We start from the raw sequence: 14,312 nt of genomic DNA, 5'->3' as shown, positions 1-14,312 counted from the left end.
TGTGCCCCCGGGCCCGCCCGAGCGCTGCGGGGCTGAGCGGCCGCGCCCCCTCACGGCCCCGGCGCGACGCCCTCCCCATCATGGCGGACACGCCTCCGCCGCCAGCCGCGACATGGCGGGCGGGCCCCTCGGCCCGGCGGCCGCCCGACCTCCCCAACATGGCGGCCGCCCCCTGGCGCCGGCGGCGGCCAGGTTGAGGCGCCAGCCCGGCCGCCCTCCCGCTCCGCCTCCCGGGCGCGGCGCTCCCGCCCCGCCCCGCCCCGCCCCGCCGTGCCCGTGTGCACGGGGAGCAGCGCTCCGCTCCGCGGGGCGCCATGGGGCGGGCGGGCCGCCGGCTGCCCGCGCTGGCCGCGCTCTTCTACGGGGCGCTGGCGGCCCTGGTGCTGCTGGGCGTGCGGGACGTGATGTTCCTGTATGAGGAGAACCGGTGCAGCATGACCTACATGTACGAGTACCCCGAGTACCAGGTGAGTGCGGCGGGGTGTAACAGGTGGGACCTGCCGCTCCCGGGGCGGTGCCGCCCGCCCCGCCTTGGCCGGAGCCCGGAGCCGGCAGCCTGAGGCGCAGCTTCCCCGGGGAGGGAGAACAGCCCCGAACTCGGGGCTCGCCGCCGTGCTGGAGCGGAGGGCGGTAAATGGGGCACGGGCAGCTGGGCGGGAGCGGGGCCGGGCTGGCAGGACGCGCTGCTGTGCCCGCGTCGTGTGGCAGTGCCCCGCGGGGGGACAGGGCGGTGGCAGAGCCGCCCACCTGTAACCCTGCGGGGCGCTTCGTGCTGCAGCCGTGCAAAACCTGCCCGCGGTCGGAGCTGCCGATGCCTGGAGCTCCGAGTGGCTCTTTGAAACCCAGGATGTTGGGTTTCACGCGGGTGTTGGCCGAGGAAGGGGCTGGGCCAGCTCCTGTGCCAGCGCTGGCAGTGCCCAGGAGGCCGAGCCTTGCACTTCATGGCTCTTCTCGTGACTTCCTAGTGAGGAGTAACCAGCGTGTCAGAAAAGCACAGAACTGAGCCCTGACTGTTGGTGTATCTCTCAAGGTGGTGAACAGTGGTGCAAAGTCTAATCGGTGAGCACTTTGGAGGTGGCGTGTCCCACAATGTTCATGGGAGAGCTTGTAAATCCCTCTGAGGTCCCTCTTGTTTTGCTAATAGCCTTGTAGAAGTCTCTTTGAAAACCTGGGATCAGTTTGAGAGAATTGATGTTTTCCACACACTATTCTGGCTTAGTAGTGGCAGGACATAAATGCATATTTGTAAGTTCGCTGCTAATGCTGCAGTTGTTAGAAAACTATTTCTCTTTTTGTTAGTAGTAAATACTACAGCATTTTCTCTCTTATTAAAAGCATAATTGGTTGACTCTTAACATTCATTTTTCATTATCTGAGATCTAATTGGAAATGTTGGAAAAAATAGTAATTATTCTAAAAAACACAGTTCAGAAGTAGGTTGCAAGCTGGCTTGCAGAGTAAAGAAGATCAAAAGCAAAACTTCTGTGTCTAAATTCGTAATGAAGCAGAAAGTTAATTTTTGGGTCTAGTAACCTTCATTTCCTAACCCTGATATAGCCATCTTAGCCTACAAAAGAGGAAGCTGGTATGGCTACAGGGATTGTTTTGTCAGTGCTGTAGAACAAATTCGTTTAAGCAGTTATAAGTACTTAAATACTGCGCAGCAAGCTTTGAGATCTCCTGGCAGCCAGAACCTACTTCAGCTTCAATCTGCAGCCAACCAACAGAAAGTTACTGGCAAAATCCGTGTGATGGTATTGGCGGGTGCCTGAAACTCTTGTCTGCCACCACATCTTTTGTGTTTACTCATTATGTAAGGGCTTAAACTCAGGCATCTTTAGGTGGGATGCAAGGCTTAAACGTGAGCAGTAGTTCCATGCAGGAGATGCAAGTCACACCTGGCTGTATTGCCCTCTGGAATTACTGCTTCCTGTGTAATCACCTTCACCGTGCAGAAAGCAGGACTTTGCGCTGGGGGGCAAATTGTGAATTGGTTTGGATTTGGTAAGGTGTTGTACTTTACACGTAGCTTTTTATTGTTGGAGGTGTCTGCTGTGTGTGTGGTGCCGCCTTCACTGGAAACGCCAGGGTGGGAGTTTCGGTGGGAGGTACCTGTCCTTGCTTCCGGGTTGGTGTCACGTTACAAAACAGATAAATGCTTGAGCGGCTAAACAAGAAGTTTAATTTCTTTTTTGCCCATCTGTTTGGATTAGCTCACAGTCTGCCTAGCAATTGATCATCTTTTTTTGCGTGAGTTTTAGAATTGCAGTGTTTGAATTTAACCTGCCCTTGCCCTGTTCAGCTGTACTTGGTAAGAGATTCAGAAGTTAGTAATGAGGACTTGTTCACATAAACCTAATTTCTTACAGAACCAGGGTGAAAAACCAAACCTGCACTGACATTGTAAAAAGTTGCTGTAGCTTGCTACAACTGATTGCATAAGCAGTGTCTTGGGAATTCACAGTTTAAACCCACTGTCAAGGAACATGAATGTCTCTTTCCCTTTGGAGTTATACATTGCCACTTTGTTATAATATTTAAAAACTGTGATTTACCAAAAAAAAAAAAAAAAACCAACCCCCCAGTATTTTGACAGCACAATTCTCATGGGTTGTGTGGGTTTTTGTGTTTGACAATGCCCCAAGGAAGAACTGCATGTTAATTTTATGTTCCATAAAAGTTTTTGAGAAGACAATGAACCAGGAAGTTTCTGTGGATGAACAGTTGATTTGATCTGTCAGGAAGTCATATAAGCACATCTTGGTGACACTCTGAGTTTAGTAATGGGAACTGCTGAAGGTTTTTTTTGCATAATTTTGAAAGCCTTTCCAAAAGGAGCAGCAGAAAGGAATGAGAATGGGACAGTGAGGTGAGTGAAGCTGGAAAGGCAGGATGATGAGGAAAGGGAAAAGACCAAAGGATGATCTGAAGATAAGCCCTGAATGAAGCTTAAATTTTCTTCTTCTCAGTGAAAGAATTTAACTCACACTCTTTATTGCGTTGATGAATCAAAATAATGAAAATATTGTAAATAATACACACACATAGCTATATCTCATAGAATAGAGCTTATATATATATATATATTAATAAAAACATCATTAAAATAGTTTGCAGATAACCAGTATACCAGCAACTTTGAAGGCCAAGGGGGAAAGAAAAGTCATTAGCTGAGCAGAGATAGACAAGAACAGGGGAAGGGAAGGAGTGTGGGGGCACAGAATTAAAGCTAAATCACCTTTATGGTAGATGCAGCTGAGAGAAAACAGTAAATGATTTGAATTACAGATGCTTCTGTTTCATGGAAGCAATTAAGAGAGACTTTACAGGAGATTTCTGATGCAAAACTGAGTTTAGTCTTGACCTTGTTCTGTAGAAGTGTTTCCTTAAAATAGAAATTATACCTTAATACATGTATCTTTGTATTATCTTATTTTTCTCACAACTGTTATATACTTGTAACATAATCAATCAAATATTGGAATGAGTGTATTTGTGCTCATGAAAGTTTTAAAAATCTGTATCTTAGAAACTCAGAATTATAAACCAACCAGCCTCTATACAGGTGTTAAACCAAGATAGTAGTAAACAAGAACATGTTTAATTAAGACAGTGCCATATGACTCTAAGAGATTGACTTACTGGTGTGAGATTAATCCTTACCTAGCCCTTGGGATCAAAGAGATTTTGTTCTTTTCTCTTTGGGGATCCTAATCCTCTGAATCACATGTGTGCTAGGTTAGGGGGTTATTGTTTTTGTTGAGTGACACCTGACGTGGGTGTTAGACTGAGGTGTTCCAGAGCCAGGCACTTTGTCAGACCACAAACCCAGCTCTGGAAAGGAAACAGAAAAAGCCTCAGAGGACCAGGGCTTTGTCTTTCCTGCTGAGCTGTTTGAGGTGGTGACTGCTGTTGTTTAAACTCCACTGCAGGTGACATCTCTGTTAAATCAGCCAAGAGAATTCCCACGAGAGCTGCAGTTACCCTGAGCTAGCAGGTGGTACTTGACAGTCACCCACATCCCACTGCTCTCCGGGTCTGGCTGTTGGATCCTGTGCTGGGATCCATCCATGGCCTTGGGAAGGGTTCCAGAGCCATTCCAGCGCAGCAGGAATAGTTAGCATTGCTCTTGTGCCCCAGTTTCTGCTCTCAGCTGCTCCTCTCCTGGGAGAATTGGTGGGGTCTTGACATGCCTTTTCCCTTTCCCCCACCTGTGTTATAAGGCTGGATTTACTTTTTGAATGTGCAGCTTTGATAGATACATAATTGCATTCATTTGTAGTTTGTTTCAAAGCTAGTTGCAGTTACTCGCTGTTTAGAGTAACTGCAGCCATTCGTTATGCCCAGTAATATTTATTAAACAGTTTGTTTGATATTCCATTTTAAATCAGTTTTTTTTTAAAGCCAAACCCAGTTTTTCATTCTGTATTCTTTAGACTGTAAAGAATATTTATATGGCTGATTTCTTCAGCCATAAAAATAAAACCACATATGCCAGATCATTTAAATGGCTGGACAGCCACTGTATTTTCCTGTTTGTAACTCTATAAACAAGATCTTTGTTTTCTTTTTAACTTTTTCAATAGAAAATAAAATTACCCAAGAAAACAGCCAGACGATACCCAGCATATGAGCTGTATCTCTATGGGGAAGGGAACTATGCTGAAGAAAACAAAAATCTCCTACTGACAGGAATTCCAGTTCTTTTTCTGCCTGGGAATGCTGGCAGTTACAAACAAGGTAAGTGTTTAGCTGAGTTATAGCTTTGTTACAAAACAAGCTCTCAGATTTGTGCATTTGGTAGTTTTCTGTTTGAAGTAATGTCAGACAGAGTCATAATGGTTGATCATACTAGTCTGTTTAATTCCAAACAGTCAAGATACATGATTTTTGTTTGAAATCAGTCAAATGGCTAAGCTGTAATATTTCTCTGGAGCAGCAAGGCTTTTGAAAGCCAGAAACAGTACAGTTTATGGAGTTTATACTCTGGCAGCACTGCACCCTTGCTGTACTTTTGATTGCAAACATCTAGTTGGTTTTGATTTGAACAATGTTTAGTGCAGTTAGTGCCAAATAAAACATGACCTGAATTTGATTAGGAGAAACTGAACCATCTGTCATCTGTGATGTAAAAGAATTACATGCTATAGAAATTCATCTAAGCTTGCCCTCTAGTTTCATTATTCCCTACATCTTTTTATTGTGGTGTTTTTTCCTTAACATTGGCTTCCCACTTTACACACAACCTCTTTTGTTTACCCTCTTACATTTCCAGACTCCAAATGGAAAGCAGTAATCATTTTAAAGCATTTTTATTTTTCTGAATACCAAAGCTAATTGTACATGAAGTTTTGTGTTTCAATGTTTACTTTGGTACCTGCTATTCCTTCCAGTCTGGGTTTGCCAGACTGTTATTTTTGTTCCCTAAAATGTGCTCTGAAACAGTAAATAACACTCTCATGATGTTAGAAAATGGATGTGTGGGGGGGGAAAACCAGCATAGTCTGAGCCCTGATTTCTTACTGTGATAATTTTTCCTATATTAGCACTAAACTTGATGATTAAATTACCTGATTTTGGGGAACCTTTAGAGAGCTGGGCTTTTTTGAGAATGTACTTGCTTAGCTTATAACAGTATAAAATATTTTACCAATTAGTAGGTTCTGAAAACCCATAGAAACTTCCAGGCACAATAGCATCCAAAGAAGATTACAAACATAATGATTATGAGACGTGCCATATGGACTTTTGTGGCTGTGCATCAAATATTGCAAATCTGTGAATTAATGCTGTCTCTAAACACACAGCTGTACATCACTATGCAGAAAATAGAATGGTACTCTCAGGGCATTTTAGGAATCAAAAGGAAATATCTGAAAAACAAACTTACTAGGTGAGTAGAAGTAATCCATGCTATAGGAACAATAAATATTTTAGTAATGTTCTTTTTGGAATGGATTTAGGGAGACTGGCAATACGTCATCTGTGCATTTTGCAAAACTTTTGTTAAAATTAATTCATAATAATTCTTACTTTGTTCAGAATTTATTGTGAGGTAACACAGTTTTATTCTGATGCCTAGATGAGCAGAGAAGGTGTTGCTATTGTAATTTTCTTAGTTGTTTAAAATATATTTCTATTTGCTGAACAATGAAGACAGGGGCTGTTGCTGCCTTTGCTGACCTTGTTACCTTCATAGAACCATTTAGGCTGGAAAGGACCTTTAACATCATGGAATGCAAGCATTAATCCAGCCAAGCCCACCACTAAGCCATGTCCCTGAGTGCCACATCTACACAGGTTTTAAATGCCTCCAGGGATGGCAACTCCACCTTGGGCAGCAATGTCTGACCACCCTTTTGGGGAAGAAACATTTCCTAAGATCCAATATAAATCTCCCCTGGTGCAACTTGAGGCCATTTCCTCTTGTCCGTTCACTTGAAAGAAGAGGCTCACTCACAACCCACCTTCAGGAGTTTTTGATGTGGTTACAGGCATTTTTGAAATATTAATTCATCATCTTTCATGGGCACTAAAATGAAATTTGTAAAATGTACAAAATTCAGACTTTGAGTAAAAGACAATGTGAGAAGGAGGGTTCTGCTGTTCGCTCAACCTGTACTCTGGGAGAATCCTGTGTGCTGGGTTTGAGCAGACCTTTATGACCATCATTTGTTATTTTATATAGGTACTTTTGGGACTCTCTCTTTTATTTTCTGATACCATGCCTTCTTATTTGCAGCTGTTATTGTTCCCATCCTGCATTGTCTCCATGGAAACTTGGGGACAATTCTGCACACAAAAGGCTGAATTGAGCAGTAGCCAGGGTTAGACAGGGAAGACAGGTCAGAAGCAAGACCTAGTAAAGTGAACATTTTCTCACTCAAGGTTTTAGATGAACAAGTGTCCTTTAGGGTTTGGTTTTGCAGTCCCCCATACTTATCTTAGTTGTATTTGGGAATGTTTTCTTAGATGATGGCCTTCAAAGGAGTTTTAGAAAAGCCTAGCAGTAGGACTGCCTCTACAGTTGGAACAAGAATGCCTTCTTCTCCTGGCGGCACTAAGAAGGTGCAAATGAGATGAGAAAAGCAGCCCTAAGGTGGAGGAACATGATGCTTGTATAAACCTAACATAAAATATCTCTGTTGTCAGCAGTAAGCTGAAAAGAAATGGTTTGGTTTAGAATATCTTTTATAAATGACTTGAGGTGAACAATGTATTTAATATATTTGTTTCTTAATTGGTTACGTATTTATGTGTTCTTCTGCTAAAGTGATGCTAAGCAGTGACTGTTGCACTGTTGTAATTGATGTGGTTTCTTTTTCTAGTACGTTCTCTTGGCTCCATTGCACTTAGAAAAGCAGAAGATGTTGACTTCAAGTATCATTTTAATTTCTTCAGTGTCAACTTTAATGAGGAGTTGGTTGCATTGTATGGTGGTAGCCTGCAACGACAGACCAAGTTTGTGCATGAGTGCATCAAAGTAATCCTTAAGTTGTACAAGGTAAGTAGTGCCATGTGCTGAGTAGTGCACTTCCCTTTGGGAATGGAATTCTGGGCTGCCTTTCCTGCTGCAAAACTGAGGAGTGAGGAGTAGGAGAGGGAGACTTTTTGAAGGTGATAATAATATAATAGAGAATTACTTTTCTTTAACGGATTTTTAGTACTTGGGACAATCCCAGAGCTTTAAGGAGGTTCAGTGTTGTGTTTCTAAATAAATACTTCTGTGCACAATGGATGTCTTTTTCTAGTAGAGATGTAAATATCTGTAGTTTACTAAAATATTCATATGGCATTGCCTTACATCACGTTTTCTCTGGGAAAGTTTTTCAATGTCCTCTGTTCCTAAAAGTTTCAGAAATTAAAATCAGCTTAAGTTTACTAAGCTTACACAGGCTATACAGTATTTCCTTTTGAGCTGGATAATTCATATTAAGCACATTTTCATGAGACAGCAAGTACATTTTTATTGAATTTGTAAGCTTGTTAAGTTGATGCTAATTCATGTTGTCTTTGAAGACCATAAGTTAATTGTGGGGGGAGAATCTACAGCTGATAAGAACAGTTCAATGTCAAATCTGTTTCTGATGTGTCTGATTGCTCTTTGCTGAAGGATCGAGAATTTGCACCGAGCAGTGTGGCAATAGTTGGGCATTCCATGGGTGGTCTTGTTGCAAGAGCATTGCTCACTCTGAAGAATTTTAAGCCTGAACTCATAAACCTGCTCATTACACAAGCCACACCTCACATTGCACCTGTAATGCCTTTAGACAGATATCTTACTGGTGAGTATTGCTTTTGTCTAACCACATGGTATTTATTTATTGATCCTCTCAAGCTGTGGTGGGGAGATTGTTGCAAATCAACAGCAGAATGTGCTGCTTTATTTACTGTAGTGGATCTGTTCCTTTGTTACTCAGGTAGTTGAGGGTGCCAGGATAATCAGAGAAAGTCAAGTGTCATATAGAATGGATTATGTGGACTTGAGTTTCTCTGTGAGGCCTGGAGCTCTCAATAATCTGTAATTTAATAAGTTGCAGGGCATGTTACTAAATTTGTAAGCTTTCCAGTGAATGACGTATTTTCTTTCTTTTTTTTCTCCTCTTTTGAAACTTGACCTCTGTAATGACTTTTATCTTTATTGAATGAGATAGTGTTAGTTCTGTAAAAGGTGATAAATTTCATGATTTTCATACCCAAAGGTTGTACAAGTGACAGTATAAATATAGATGTAATTACGTATTTAAAATATTTACAAAAAAGATCATATTTTCCCTCACCTAAATAAGCATGGCAAAGAAATGAAGCATAATCATTACACATGTTCTATACACTTCCTGAAAAGCTAGATTTGGTTAAGCTATACTGATTAAATATATGTTTTGTGGTATTTGTGCTGCTACATGGAGATACTGAGGGAATTGTTGAAGGAAAGGGGACAGACATTAATTTTCATTGTTCTCTGTGACACCCAAGAGGAATGAATTATCTTTAGCTGCTGGAATTGATTTATTGTGCTTGTATTAATTCTCCATCCTACAGCTGATTTCAGTGCAATGTTTCTTCCTTACTGACTGTTTCTGGACTTCAAGTAAATCTCTGTCTGTCCTTCACATAAACCTATGGATTGCTACTCTAACAATATATGTGCTCAGCTGATAAAGAACATGTATTTGTCTTTCCTAACTGCTACCTCTTTGGGTTAAAACAAAAATTTTCCTCTCTCACATGAATGAAAAGTGATAATCAGAGCTCAAATGTCTCCCAAGGGGCTTACAGAAACTCTTAGTTAATGTTTGTATAGCTTTTTATTTTTGTATATCAAATAGGCTTATGGGAAAATGGTGATTGATTTTAATATATTTTATAGATTTTTATACAGCTGTAAACAATCATTGGATTCTAAAGGCCCAAGATTTAAGAAATTTAACTACCCTTTCTGTGGCGGGAGGATTCAGAGATTACCAAGTTCGTTCAGGACTGGCTTTTCTACCAAGATTGAGTCAACATGACAGTGCCTTATCTGTTGTGGTAAAAAAGCAAACTGTTTTTTTGGTTTTGCATGGAACTGTGTTAGATAGTTATTAATGTAATGCATGTATCAGTGTCTATATGGGCAGCATAGTGTCAATAAATATGAAAATACTGCATGTTCAAACACTAGATGGATACTGTATGGTTATAAAATCAAAAATAGTTGATGTAGTCTAAATGAGCCTCCACTGGAGGAGTATGTGTGGCACTGATTGGAATCATCTATCACTTGGTACTGTTCCTTCTTACCACCTGCTTGCACTTCTTAGTTCCAGAGCTCAGGTTTTATTTCCCTGTGTTTTTGCAAGAGATGTATATATAGAGAAAGGTGAGTGTGTAGTATAGAAGTAGAGTTTTCTGTTATAAAAGAGAGCTCTGGCATAGCACCTTCTTTTTGTATTTGTTGTTTTTCAAAGAAATTAGGAATAGAAAGGATGTAGAGGATCATCAAGTCCAATTTTCTGCTTTTTGAGGCAGCTATCCTTTCAAAATTAAGCAAGGGTCATCAGGAAGTATTTAGGTTTGTTGTTCCATCCCATCTCCATCAACTTGTTCCCTACATGGACAATGGAGAAGCTGGAAAACACAAGGAGGTGGAAAACTTGTAATTTCCAACTTCCATTTACTGCAGAAGCCAGTTTTTTAATGCCTTTCTTCTGACATCTGCTTAAAATGCTGTATGAAATAGCTGTCATCCCCTTGGTGTTTACCTCCCTGTGTGCTGTACAGAAAGCTGTCTATAAATAGGCTCAGCTCAGATCCTGCTAGCCTAAGAGGATTAACTCTGCATTCCCTTTGTCCTAGTAACCCTTCTCTGCATCTGCTCTACTTTCATTTCTCTTGAGTGTTGGTGACCAGAGCTTTGCATGAGATTTCCTGAGTAGTGGTACCAGTTCTTTCTGGTTTTTGTTTGGTTTGTTTTGGAGGTTATGTTGTGGTTGCTATTGTTCAGTTTGTTTTTTTCTTCCCAATGATGCATTAATAGTTCATAGTTTATTTGATTCACGTTGAGCAATAGGTTGATGAGCTCCATTTGTGGGAGGTTTTTTAGATAGTGTTAGTCCCTAAAATGTAATACATTAAATCCATTTAAAGCAAGCAATAGCTTCAGACTGACCAGACTTTCTTTGTGGTGTTCTGATGGTTCTTGCTGTTGAGGATGCCCTTGGTTTCTCAAGAACAGCTTTCATTGGCATGCTGCTATTCTCATGTGCCAGGATCAGTTATTAAAATAGTAAGATTAGTCATAGAAGCAGTCTTTGAAGAAATTTTTGGTAAGTTTCCTCCTCTCCATTTTCTGCCCTTTCACCCCTAGTCTCTGCTAGCTAACATAGATAGTTTGGTAATTTTGTTTTATCGTTTCCATCTCGCACGTGCTTCAGTGCTTGCAAGATGGGTGACTGAAGAAGTCATTCTGTTGCACCGTATGCCCTGAAACTCTTAAGATAAAGGCTGTTCTTTTTAATTATTGTGCAAATATGTTTAAATAAGGAGGGGAAAGTTTTCCATATAATTTTAGAATGTTGAGTACTAACAAAGCTTAATGGTTTTCTTCACCCAAACAGAGCTCAGCTGTGCCTAGAGCTTGGGCCTCAACTGACCATCTCTCCATAGTGTGGTAAGAGAATGGAACAAAGGTTCATTGACTGACTGTGCATAGCTCTCTTCTCCACTGTTAGCACTTTCTACCATAATTTAACTTCACTTTCATATTATGGTGAAGTCTCTTCTGACCAATTTTGTCACCTTGGATCTTGCCTTTCTAGATTTAATTTTCTTTATTCCGTCTTTTAGGTGCAAAGAACTGATCCTGGCTACCATCAGAGCTTTTTTTGATCTCATAGATGAAAACACAAGGCAGGTCTGTATATGTGATCTCTCTATATTTACCCATCACACTTTCTTCTTCCACTCAAGAATATTTAATCAGGAGAAAAATCTCCCTGTTTTACAGAAAGCTCTTTCTTGATTATTCTAAGTCACGCTGAGAAGTTTCCATTTTGTACCAGTAACTGAGAAATCCCTTTGTGTTGTTGGACCAAAGAGTCAGAAATAAGGTGTTAGCTCAGTTTCCCTTATTGACTGCTTGATGCTTTATAGCTGAGCTGTGGGCTGAACATTTCTACCACAAAGCAGCAGGTTCAGCTGACCTTGCACCAGGATAAACAAATTTTGTTAGATCTGTAACTGTGAATTTGACCTCTCAATGTGTACATAAGAGCAGAGCCCCAGACACAGGAGGAAGGATTTTAGATGTTCCTTCTGAGGCTGTCTGGGACAGACTCCTCTAGTTTTTCATGTGTACTTATTTTATTGTGTGATTTAGAGAGACAAAAAGAGCAGCACAGTTCTGCATTTCTGACTGTGCTAGAGGGTAAAACTTTTCAGAAATCAGTTGTAGTGGCCACAGTTTTGGAAAGTGGAAGAGATGAAAATTAGTCCTGGAAGGCTTATTTGGAAAAAGCAAAACCAAACTGATCAAACAAACAAAAATGCCAGCCAAAATCCCAAACAAAAGTGATTTCCAGTGTGGCTGTACAGCTGGAAATGAGAGCTCAGATTAGCCTAAATGTGAGAATTTTTCTTAAGCTCTGGCCTAAGTGTCATTTCAAGAAGAATGCATGTGTGTCTATAAAGAAAGTTTAATGGAATGCTTTCCTGGGGTTATGAGTAGGTGAGAATGTAAAACTCCTGAAAGTTTTGGCTGTGCTTTATAATGTGATTTGCTGTATTACAGTGGTTGACTGTTGATGGCACTTCAGAGTATCGAATTCAGAACAGAAAGGGCTCAATGACTTCTAACAATCTCTGCTGCCTTCCCCCACAAATTAGTAAAAAATTGATCATGTGCTATTGTTTTAGATAACTGAGGATCCAAAGAAGAGAATGTCTGTACTGAATCACCACTTTGTGAGACACCCTGCAAAAATGTATGAGGAAAATCCTGAAGCTTTTACACACCTCACAGGTGAGCAGCAGTTTTCTTTTGAATAGGATTCAAATAGGATGCTTTGTTAATGATTAATCTTCTCACTAATAAGTTTTCAGAATACCCTTTGTCCTCCTTCAGGCAAACCAAAATAATATACAGGTTATAGGCCTAAACAATCTGCTTTTATTTGGTTTTGATATTAAATTGGTTAACAAGGGTGGGTGCAAAAATCTGTCACTTTTCTATAGCTCAGATTCTGAGGACTCATATTTACACCAGGTTGTCCAGTAGGAAATCCCAGAAACTGGGAATTGCTGGATGTCAGAAGGGCAGTCTTATATGCAGTGGTTGCAAGAGGGATTGGATGGCTGTTGCAGAGCCACTGTGGTAGTTTTGTGCTGCTCATGGAAATCCTGAATGTTCAGACCTGCTCCATCAGTCATTTTTTCCCATGACATGGCAGGGTGAAATGAACTGTTCACTAAGGGGTTCCTTGTAAAGTTCCTTCCTAAGGATGCAGAGTTAAAAGTGAGAGATTTTGACTGCATGGAGTCTGAAGGACTAAACACAGCTTTTGTAGGGCAAAGCTTTATTTTGCTGGAGTGGACTGAACTGTTTTACACAAACCATTTTATTTCAGGAATGCTCTCAGTGTAAGACATTGTAGAAGTACCAGTGTAGCTTGTACTTTGGCCCCAGTTTTGGGCACCCTCTTACATGAAAGCATTCATGCATTGGCATCTCTGAAATGAGGGTGGAGCAAAAAACCACCAAAATGGGCAGCTCCTGGGCACAGGAAATGGGGGAAGGAGGCTGAGTGAACTGAGGATTTTCACCCTGAAGAAAATGCTGAGGGGGATCGTGTTGCTGTTTTCAACTTCCTAATGAAGAATTGAATAGAAGGTGAAGTTAGATTTTTCTTAGGGGTTTACAGTGATAGCACAATTGGCAGTAGAAATCATGTTGTAACAAAAGACATTCTGATGAGGTATTAGGAAAAAATATTTCACTAGGAAAGTGGTCAAAACACTAGAACAGGTGCCCAGAGAGGTTGTGAAACTGATAGTTTGGGAGGATTGCCTTTTTTTGGGTCAGTTTTTAGCTATAAGAAAAATTGGTTTAAATTGGATTTCATGTTTCTGTCTTCCTATTTGTGGTGACCTCTTGACATTAGCTGAATTTCTGTCATGAATTTGTTACTCTCCTTAAATAGAAGAAAGATACAACCTCTTTGCATGACAATTTGCATTGTTTGTACTCTGAGCTCTTCATTATTGCCTTACTCTTTTCCCTAGCCATATCTTTAAACTGCTCCTGGTTTTTTGTGTGTTATTCACTTTGCTGATGTTCTTCTGCACAAGTTTCTGTATTAACTTTCTGAAAGGCTGACAGGAACAAAGACTGGGGCTGTTCCTAATGTTATCTCATCAGTAATCACTCACCCTATAATTACATGAATATAATTTGGTTTATTTGTTTTGTTGCCTTTATTTTGTTTCAAGATCCATGGGGTTTTTATTTTGCCATTAGTATTTACTAACAGGATCCTAGGGCTTTATTGTTTCCTGTGTAACTGATGATAACTGTTGCATGTAATTGTAAGCAGTAGCAATCCTCAGTGTTGATTAAAGCACATAAGGTTTATATCCGTGTATAGATAGGAGATAAGACCTTGGTGATCAGTAAAATACAAGGTTTTGGATGTAAGGATAATTGTTCCTGCAGTGCAGCATACTGAAATATTTATTTTTAGGAGCTTTCAATTGGATTACAGTCAAAGCCTCAAAATGGACTTACTCAGTTTACAATGTAAGTAATATTTTTCCCCATTGTGTATTTATGTTTT

General features: G+C 40.7%; 1 protein-coding gene across 2 annotated transcripts in view; it reads left to right on the top strand.

The window, feature by feature from the left end:
* Window positions 1-267: 267 nt before the first annotated feature.
* PGAP1 (post-GPI attachment to proteins inositol deacylase 1) overlaps window positions 268-14,312 on the top strand; it is a 37,489-nt gene continuing 23,444 nt past the window's right edge. For both annotated transcript variants that reach the window (XR_004060874.1, XM_030952004.1), the window contains exons 1-9: window positions 268-467; window positions 4,587-4,740; window positions 7,329-7,504; window positions 8,114-8,285; window positions 9,371-9,531; window positions 11,100-11,152; window positions 11,329-11,395; window positions 12,397-12,502; window positions 14,220-14,275. Coding sequence is in view for 1 of the 2 variants with exons in the window: in XM_030952004.1 (XP_030807864.1) it covers window positions 315-467; window positions 4,587-4,740; window positions 7,329-7,504; window positions 8,114-8,285; window positions 9,371-9,531; window positions 11,100-11,152; window positions 11,329-11,395; window positions 12,397-12,502; window positions 14,220-14,275 (1,098 nt within the window). In the remaining variant the exon portion in view is untranslated. The remainder of the gene's footprint in view (window positions 468-4,586; window positions 4,741-7,328; window positions 7,505-8,113; window positions 8,286-9,370; window positions 9,532-11,099; window positions 11,153-11,328; window positions 11,396-12,396; window positions 12,503-14,219; window positions 14,276-14,312) is intronic.

The sequence above is a fragment of the Camarhynchus parvulus genome, chromosome 7, assembly GCF_901933205.1.
Source record: "Camarhynchus parvulus chromosome 7, STF_HiC, whole genome shotgun sequence".
NCBI classification, from domain to species: domain Eukaryota; kingdom Metazoa; phylum Chordata; class Aves; order Passeriformes; family Thraupidae; genus Camarhynchus; species Camarhynchus parvulus.
Note: the sequence above shows the minus strand (reverse complement) of the source record. Positions and strands in the feature narration are given on the sequence as shown.